The sequence below is a fragment of the Priapulus caudatus genome, unplaced genomic scaffold, assembly GCF_000485595.1.
Source record: "Priapulus caudatus unplaced genomic scaffold, Priapulus_caudatus-5.0.1 Scaffold111, whole genome shotgun sequence".
Classification (NCBI taxonomy): Eukaryota; Metazoa; Priapulida; class Priapulimorpha; order Priapulimorphida; family Priapulidae; genus Priapulus; species Priapulus caudatus.
In genome coordinates this window covers 31315-40735 of record NW_014577172.1, presented here as the reverse complement: position 1 = coordinate 40735, position 9421 = coordinate 31315, and the positions used below count along the sequence as shown (strand labels likewise).

Genomic DNA, 9421 nt, shown 5'->3' with positions numbered 1-9421 from the left:
GTGCCTGTCTGCTGTGTGGGGTAATGATGAGATGGTCCCCCCTGTGAGTGTGCAACAAGTGAGCAGCAGTCTATGTGCCTGTCTGCTGTGTGGGGTAATGATGAGATGGTCCCCCCTGTGAGTGTGCAACAAGTGAGCAGCAGTCTATGTGCCTGTCTGCTGTGTGGGGTAATGATGAGATGGTCCCCCCTGTGAGTGTGCAACAAGCGAGCAGCAGTCTACGTACCTGTCTGCTGTGTGGGGTAATGATGAGACGGTCCCTCCTGTGGGTGTGCAACAAGCGAGCAGCAGTCTACGTACCTGTCTGCTGTGTGGGGTAATGATGAGACGGTCCCCCCCCCTCTGTGGGTGTGCAGCAAGCGGTGTTGCTGATGTCTGGGAGGTCAACATGAAGGCGAACCACGGTCGTTGCTACTCCGTGCTTTGCTTTTGCGGGTTGCGGGAGAACGATATGGCTTTGGTCTCGATGGATTTAGCTTATTGTTATCTCTTTGCCTTAATTGGGGTTAAAAACACAACGTGATGACTACCGAGTGAATGTGTGGCTGAAGGGGGTGGTACCATTAATTTTGGCAACTTGACACCATTGAGAAATTTCTACTGATCATTTTTTAACACACGTTTTAATAAGTAGTTTCGTGACAAAAATCGGGTTCATGAAAGGTAATAGAGAAAAAGGTAGGTGCATTTTGTCTTTATATTTATAGCAGTAGTAGCACCAAATGCAAGGCAGGGCTTAAATCTCAAGGTAGGCGTGATACTGCTGGTAATTCTGCTTATCATGCCGAATTAGTCTGACAGGGAAAGCTTTTTGCCCTAACTTTGTTAACCAAGTATGTTTCTACACAAGTCAAGCATTTCAAAAATGAAATATGTAATATATGAAAGTGGAGCGCAAATAAGAATATATTTTGATGCTTTTATATAAACAATGTTAGAGCATAGTAATTTTTGCTAAGTGATTATACTGTCAAAAACACTAGTATTTCCATTGTATTTCCCGTAAGGTCGTCTGTATGTAAAGTTGTTGCTTAGAATAATTTAAGAGCCTAACAACTGAATTTCATCATCCTAGACACTCATACACGATTTCACGGAGCGATCGTACCCACTAAAATTCTCTTACCCGAACTTCCTTACCTTCTCTCACTAGAGCTAACTGAAACCAGTTAGAATCCCAGTGAGGGGTTAGAACACTTGCAGCATTTCACATTCACTTTCATTCGGCCGCACAACCAGCCTGCACATGTACGCGGCACTAACGCATCGCTCTTGTGTCTGCGCCCGCCACACAGGAGAAGTTTTCGAGCACGCCGGAGCTGATCGAACATAAGAAGATTCACGGGGAGTTTCCGTACAAGTGCCACGAGGAGGGATGCGAGACTGCGTGCAAGTTCCGCAATGAGCTCACTCTACACGTGCTCACCGTACACAAGGGCAAGGAACCATTGAAGTAAGCATTTATGTGTGCGAGGGGAGGGAGGGAGACTTTATTTGGGGGGAGAGAGGGGGTCATAGGCATCTGTGTGTGCAAGGGGAAGGCTTTTATTTGTTGATATGTTTGTGGTGTGTGCACACACATCTGTGCGAGTGCGTCTGTTGTTTCACAGGGGCACCAATGCGTGACAGCATGTGACAATGTGTGACAGTGTGTGAGTTGTTATTGTCATGCAGGGGCACGGACTGTGAGACAATGTGTGACAGTGTGTCAATGTGTGACAGTGTGTGACAATGTGTGACAGCGTGTGACAATGTGTGACAGTGCATGTGTTGTCATGCAGGTGCACAGACTGTGAGATAATGTGTGACAATGTGTGACAGTGTGTGTTGTCTCATGCAGGTGCACGGACTGTGTGACAATGTGTGACAGTGTGTGACAATGTGTGACAGCATGTGACAATGTGTGACAGTGTGTGTGTTGTCATGCAGGTGCACATACTGTGAGATGATGTTTGCCTACAAGAAGGACTTGGATAGACACGTCGTCAGTCACACAGGAGAGAGAAACTACGCGTGCAAGTACTGCAGCAAGACGTTCGCGCGAGATGTGCATCGCACCATCCACGAACGTACGTACCCTCCACCTACACCCGTCACCCACCCTGAATCGATAGACGCAGCAGGGGCGTTGCCACATGTAAGAGTTGGTGGGCATGGACTACCCAGTGATCTAACGAGAGCGTACCTATGATCACAGGTATCCACACAGGTGAGAGGCCATACCTGTGTAAGATCTAACGAGAGCGTACCTATGATTACAGGTGTGCACACAGGTGAGAGGTCATACCTGTGTAAGATCTAACGAGAGCGTACCTATGATTACAGGTGTGCACACAGGTGAGAGGCCATACCTGTGTAAGATCTAACGAGAGCGCACCTATGATTACAGGTGTGCACACAGGTGAGAGGCCATACCTGTGTAAGATCTGTGGCGAGCGATTTCGCGACATGTCTAACATGAAGAAGCACCTGAGGAGACACGTCACCGTGCGGCCGTATCGCTGCAAGCTCTGCGCAGACAAGGCTTTCTTCGAGAAGCGTTCTCTTAGGAAGCACTATAAAACCATGCACAAAGGTAGGACAGGTGTTCACCAGGTACATCACCAGGTGTTCACCTCATCAGGTCACCCCGCATCACAGTCTGAGTGCGCCTGAGTGCGTGCGTTCGAGCTGTTTAATCTCACAGTGTTAGTGAAGATTGTTGGGTTTTGCTTAGATTGCTTATTGGTTTCGTCATGTGTTCGTAATGATATAGTCTCATAGAATTCGTTCTACTTCACTCTGTACTCTAGTGCAGTACTATGGTATCTGTGAGTTAATTAAATTAATGACTCGTTACATTAGATGAATAGTAGGGAAGCCACTCCCACTCCGTTGCGTTTGGATCTGTCCGAGACGCGATAGGATTTCACGTCAGTCAAACGTGATCGAAATATCCATTAGAAAATGCAAATTAGTTTGTAGAATTGAATGCGTGGGTAGCAGGCGCCCCCTGGTGAGCGCGTGTGTGTCTACGCGTTGCAGACGTCGACGTGGGCGTCATCGAACCCGTCGGTCCCACGCTTCCCGCCAACTTTGGGGAACTGGTGAGAGGCTGTCGTACGGACCGGCTACCCGTCGCTGAGGTGGCGGCAGAGGGAGCGTCGGCAACCGTCGCCGCGGACGTTGCCGTCATGCAGGTGAGAGGAGGTGTGGTGAGCGTGTGAGGTGAGCTGTGAGGTGAGCTGTGAGGTGAGGTGGGCAACTTTGCACACGGTCGTGTATTAGTTTGGTTGCGCGGCGAATCGCGTCGTTGAGAATCGAAACGGGATCGAGTTCCGAGAACGGAAACGTCCTTTGCTGATCATGATCTGTCGTGTGTTGCAGACTGCCGCCGCCGCCGCCGCTGCTGTCTCTACAGAGCAGGTGATCATGCCAGCTAAAGGTGCGACCGCTCCCACTTGCGACCGCTGCAAGAAGTCGCTGGCGACCATCTACCTGATAGACAGCGAGAAGACGCAGAGATGTCCCAGTCTTTTCAGGTTAGTGTGAGGTTTGCGTGCGCGCGCGGGGGACGAGGGGTGGCGCCACCTTGTGTCTGCCAGGGGTTACTAACGGTTACGCGGACCGTCATGGTTAATGAGGGCGGGTTCGCGTGAGACGATGTAGATGCTGAGGTTGACGGGATGGTCAGGGGACAGCTGTGAGTGGTAGCGAGACTGAGTACTAGAGACTGAGTACTAGAGACTGAGTACTAGAGACTGAGTACTAGAGACTGAGTACTAGCTATCGTGTATGTGGCGATGGTTGAATAACGACATATTAAGACATGTCGGCGGTGATGGCCGTTACATGTCTATCGGTGTGAAGATTTTTGGCTGACGTGATGATCCCTATTATGAGTATTATTATTTTATTAATATTGTGCCTTTTTACATAAAAGCAGCACATCGATATCGCAAATGACTGAACAATAAAATGAAATGATAATAAATATGTACATGTGAGATATATATCGCTAACTGCGAGATGCATGATATTAAAACAAAGTTGACTATGTATAGTTGTTCTGATAATTTACTCACATTTCCTCTTCACAGATTTTTTTAATTTGTGTGATGATTGGTTGTTTTGTTGTTCTGATGATTAGCTTGTGTTTCTTCGTCACAGGTGCTCGAAATGTTACGAGGCAGAGAACACCACGAACCCACAATCGAAAGTTGTCCAAGTGAATCCACCTTCAGCAGGTAGGAAAGGGGCCGTCATGTCCCTCCTGTAAACTATCTACTCATGTCTTCTAGTGTAAACCTTGTTGCCAGTCGCCTTTTGCGTAAATATAGATTGTCCCAATAATAACGTTATTTTCTGTCTGGCGTACACCGCAAATATTTATTTGGTACTTTTAAGTCTGACGCAGCATTCACTGTAACAATGTTTTCGTAATAGCCAAGCTTTCTCCTAGCTATTGGGTGTATCATGTGTGCATTACAATAACAGATGAAGTAATCGTGCGTCTGATGCTAGGTGAACCGCCGCATTCTTCACCGACTCCGGCCATCGGTGACGGAACAGCCCCGCTCACGACGGAGAAATACTGTCGCGTGTGCAAGAGCTCGTTTAACAACGCGGGTGCTTACCGTAACCACATGAGCGTGCACAAAGGTGAGGTGAGAAGTTACACGTGTCACCTGTGTGAGGCAATCTTCAGTAGTGAGGAGGACGCCAGTCCGCAGGAGCGATACGCGAGCCTGCGGGCCCACTACGACACCGCACACCGCAGCAGTCACCTGAAGGTAGGCGCGTGTAGCGGGGAAAATACCTGTAAGGCGAACAGCATTATCTCGTCATATCTAAAATAAATTTTTATCTGTGTGCCTCGGCATATCTTACATGGTTTGCATATGTTAAAGGGTTTGTTAAGACCGCCCGAATGAATTATTTAATGAATTAAGCAAATCTCTGAGGACGTATTAAGTGAATTTTGACTGATTTATAGTGTGTCTTATGTGGCTTTGTAAATCAGGGACTGTAGCGCAGTAGGTAGTCATGGTTATTTTTGTTTTCAAACTGAAGCAGTTGCATCTGCATCTAGGCAGTGCCCTTGTCTCGGTGTTAATTGTTTGACACTTGAATAATTTAAACGGTTTCTTATTTGTATTCGTTAAACGTGCGTCTGATGTTTGTTGGTAGGTTACACAGCCAGAAACGTCGAATGCCTCTACACTGGATAATGATAGCAAGGATATAAGCACAACTATAAACACACGTTCACCGACCAGCATTACAATGACAAACGGCAAGGCAGAGATTCCAGTAGTTGGCGCCACCAAGACATCAGCCGCTACAGCGACTTCCAAAACCTGGGCGCCGCCACTCAAAACGACGCCCTCTTTTGTCAAATCTCAGTCGCGACACCAGGGGGCAGGTGCCCAGCACCCAACGCCGCAGATCGACAAACAGAAGAGCATCGCCTGCGACATCTGCCACCTGGTGGGCAACAACGAAGTGAGCATCGCAAAGATGCGTAAGCTTGTCTACTACGAGAACAATCACACGGAGTTCATCTACCGTTGCCAAGGCTGCGTCAGTCGCCACGGCGTCGGCAAGACAGCCGCAGCCGTCGCCGCCGGCAACCGCAGCCTCACGCTTCCCGCGCGGAACACGAGCGTGCTCGCGGACGTGCAGAACCGCCGGCAGGGGGCGCCGCCGCCGGACGACGACGACGATGCGGGGAGCATCAGCGCGCCGGCGGTGCGCGTGCAGATCTCGCGCGATCATCAGCGCGGCTCGCGGGGTTTCATCGCGCGTGACCACGGTACACAGACCGCCGGGCTGCTCTCCTGCGAGGTGTGCGGGGAGAGCGTGTCCGTGCGCCGGCACCACGAGCCGGGCAGGCAGGTGTGGCGGCTTGCGACCGCGTGCGGCGAGTGTCGACGCGAGTGCGCGTCTCCCGGCGCCCTCGCCTCCCACGCACGCCTCCACGACGCCGAGTCATCGCTGCATCCGTGCGGCGTGTGCGCGGCCACCTTCAGCCACGCCGGGCTGCTGCTATACCACGAACGCACCGCGCACGGTGGCGGCGCGCGGCGGCGGCGGCCACGCCCGGGGTTCGAACCGGTCACCGACGACGATGACGACGACGTGGGGGAGGCGCGGTGTGGGTTGTGTCGGCGAGGATTCGCGAGCCAGGAGGCGCTGCAAGAGCACGCGGCGACGCACGCGGGAGAACGCCTTCTCTACATCGATGTGCGACCGACCGACCGACACCCGTCCCTCGCTGCTCGCAAGGAGAACCTACACCCGGGGGAGGGATCCCCGCTCAAGGAGGAGGGTGGGGGACGGGAGAGGACGGGGGAGGAACGGAGGCGGGAGCGCGTGGAGGCGAGGTGCAGGGACGTGGCGAGGGTAGCGAGGGAGGAGCTAGAGGAGGAGGGTGTGGATCTCAGCGAGCGTGACTGCCAGCGCATCAAGAGGCTCCTCCTAGAGACGGCCGGACTCGTAGATCGCGACCTTCCCGCCGACCTCCTCAAGATGTCCGCCAGGACGTCGGCGGCGGCATCGCGACGGACGAAGCCGGTGGCGGCGGCGGCGGGGGGCGGGGGGAGCCGGCGGGGCGTGATCACGCTGGGACCCGGAGGCACCATCAAGGCCGTCATGTTTCCACCGTCGGTGGGGGCGGCGGCAGTGGTGGGAGGCTGGAAGGTTAGGCGGCCGCTGGCGAGTGTGCTGAAGATAGGACCCCCGCCTCTCGCTCCGATCGCTCCGCAGCCGCAGAAAGCTGCGTTGCTGTCAAACGTCTCCGGTAAGTCAGCGAGCGCGATCGCGAAAGCCGAACCGACGAAGGTGTCAGTGCAAGCTCCGACAGCCGGCGTCTCCATTCCACCGCCATCATCGTCGCTACAGGTCACGACGGAGGCTTCAACGACGGCAGCCACCACCACCGATCTCTCGACGATAACGCTCCTGCCACCAACAACATCCCGCGCGTCGTCAGCGTCCGGGCCGCCGGCGATTCCCACCGCCGACGCCGTCCACAAACCCGCAGCAGCGGCGTCCTGCGTCGTCGTGGCAACGCCAAAATCTTCCTCCTCTACAACGACGACTATGCGGCGGCAGCAGACGAAGCTGGTGGAGGATGTGTCGTTCTCGGGAAGCCCCGTGAAGACTTACCCCGGTAAGAAGACTCCGCCCGTCGAACTGATATGCGAGGGGCGTCGCGGCGGCGGCGCGGCGGCAGTGGAGAGACCGCCCGCGCAGCGCGGCCGGAAACGCAAGCACCCGCTACCAGCGCCTCACCCCACCTCTCCCAAGCAGCAGCCGCCGCCGCCTCCCACGCTGCTACCCACCTCTCCCAAGCAGCCGCCACCACCAGCGCCGCACCCCTTTGCTGTCAGTCAGCCAGCGACGCTGAGTCAGGTGACGGCACGACGATCATCACGCTCGACGCCGAGTCAGTACAGGAAGGTGGTCGTCGCCGTGGAGACGGCATCGCCGGCGCGCGGCGCGACGCGGCCACCCTATGATGACGTGGATGTATCGCCTTCGGCTGCCGATGCAGACACAGGTACAAATAATATTAACTCAGGAAATGCGTAACGGTATATATATATAAAATTACGTTTAATGAAATTCTTTGTAACGATACCTTCTGGTGCAATTTCCCTGTCAATGACTTAATAATTGTAACTTTAAGAAATTCGTTTTGCCATGTGCTGTTGCACAAAAATTATACACAAAATTCTTCTTCTATAGGCCCAAGGCATGTTTTATTAATTATTATAATAATCACATTTTCACTAAAATCGTTACTGAATATTTATTCACGTGCTCGTGCAGTGAGTTTCATATGAAACTTGAGTGCTTTGCAAAGATGACCGTGCTCTCTGTAACATTTTTATTCATATTTTGTCATAATGAAAAAAATCGTTTACAAAGATGAGCAAATATACGAAGAACATGCTCTGAGTGAAACATTTATTACTATTTTGTGATAATAAAGTTTCTGGTTCGTTGCAGAGGGAAGAGCAGAAGGGTTGAAGTCTTCTATCTAGACAGCTTGGCAATGGTCTCTCGCTGACACATGGCGCTACCTGGTGTCATTGCTCGCACGATGACTGCCTCCAGAAAACTAGCGGGAAACGCTGGAGACATATGAATGGCCATCATTCAGGCTGCTGCAACTTCGTCGCTATAATGGGAGCAATAATCTCGACTGTAGGGGTGTGGCATCACCTCTCTCAATGGTTTCCATCCCAGTTGTCATCCCCAGAGGTTTAAACACGCGGATGATGGATGACAAGGGATGGTTCCCTGCATAGTGTGGTGCCATCCAGGTGTTGAAACTTAAAGCTTACGTTTGTATTGCTATTAGAGCAATGCAGAGGGAGGGTTGCGTTTGGGCGTAAACGCTATTTAGATGAACAGGGAAGGCATCTGGTTTGCCAGATACTGGTGTAAGACATTTGGTTTCCCACCGCTAGAGTCGGTGATGATAGTAGATTTTTGGGACGTCGTGATGTGTACTCCATTGTGAACGGTGTGTTTGACCCAGTTGGGCATTGTAGTCATAGTGGCGGTTTAAGGTTGACGCTGTTCCCATGGAAACTATTATTCCGGTATATATAATAATGTAAAGGTATTATCGTAGCTGTCCATTGAGCCTTAGTAGTGTCACGGTACCTATGTATTATATTGTACTATGTAACTATTATAGAGTTGTTACCTTACATGTTCTGCCTTTACGAGGTAATGTACGTCCGGATGTATTTAAGAAATATCTACGTTGATGCATTTTATAAGCTACTCAGTTTTGTTCCACGTGTCATTGTGAAAATTAGGTTAACAGTGTATGAAAAGTGTATTGATGTTTTTGTTATATAATCCAGCTATATTAAAAACACTATCATGTAACCTGTCTCAGCAAAAATCAAGGCAACTATTAATAAATGGCTGAATTGAATTTTGTTTTAACAAGATATATTGTTTGTATTTCATTTTTAAAGTTTGCATTTCATTCCTAACTCCGAAATGGCTTGCTACTGTGGTAGAAGCACGCACTGTGAATAATATTATTAGTAAATAATAAATGATGCATTAGTAACACCAGCTTACAGTACAGGGAACCCACAGCCCTTGAAAGTCCATGAATTTTTCCGGTTGTCATTGAAAGTCCTTGGAAATAGGTCCAAGTCCTTGTAAAGTATTTGAAAAAACAATTCACACTTGTGGGAACCATGTACTGAGTACCTAGCAGTAATAATGTACCCTATAGAATCAACCATCACGAAAAAACCAAGAAAATACCAATAATACCTTTTCATTTAGTATGCGTGCGTGCGTACGTTCGTGCGTGCGTGCGTACGTGCGTGCGTACGTGCGTGCGTACGTTCGTGCGTACGTGCGTGCGTACGTGCGTGCGTGCGTACGTGCGTGCGTGCGTGCG

The 9421-nt window shown here is 50.8% G+C and overlaps 1 protein-coding gene and 1 long non-coding RNA gene across 2 annotated transcripts in view; both read left to right on the top strand.

Moving 5' to 3' along the window:
• Nucleotides 1–7502, top strand: part of LOC106805358 (zinc finger protein 91-like) — a 29076-nt gene extending 21574 nt beyond the window's left edge. The window contains exons 6-14 of the mRNA XM_014806919.1: nt 1296–1453; nt 1930–2069; nt 2390–2575; nt 3025–3179; nt 3367–3521; nt 4150–4226; nt 4504–4772; nt 5170–7249; nt 7396–7502. Coding sequence (XP_014662405.1) covers nt 1296–1453; nt 1930–2069; nt 2390–2575; nt 3025–3179; nt 3367–3521; nt 4150–4226; nt 4504–4772; nt 5170–7249; nt 7396–7502 — 3327 coding nt within the window. The remainder of the gene's footprint in view (nt 1–1295; nt 1454–1929; nt 2070–2389; nt 2576–3024; nt 3180–3366; nt 3522–4149; nt 4227–4503; nt 4773–5169; nt 7250–7395) is intronic.
• A 1-nt stretch (nt 7503) lies between these two features.
• LOC106805364 lies at nt 7504–8954 on the top strand. Its single transcript, XR_001393421.1, has 2 exons — nt 7504–7543; nt 7996–8954. It is a non-coding gene; the product is annotated as an uncharacterized LOC106805364 (long non-coding RNA).
• The last annotated feature ends 467 nt before the right edge of the window (nt 8955–9421 follow it).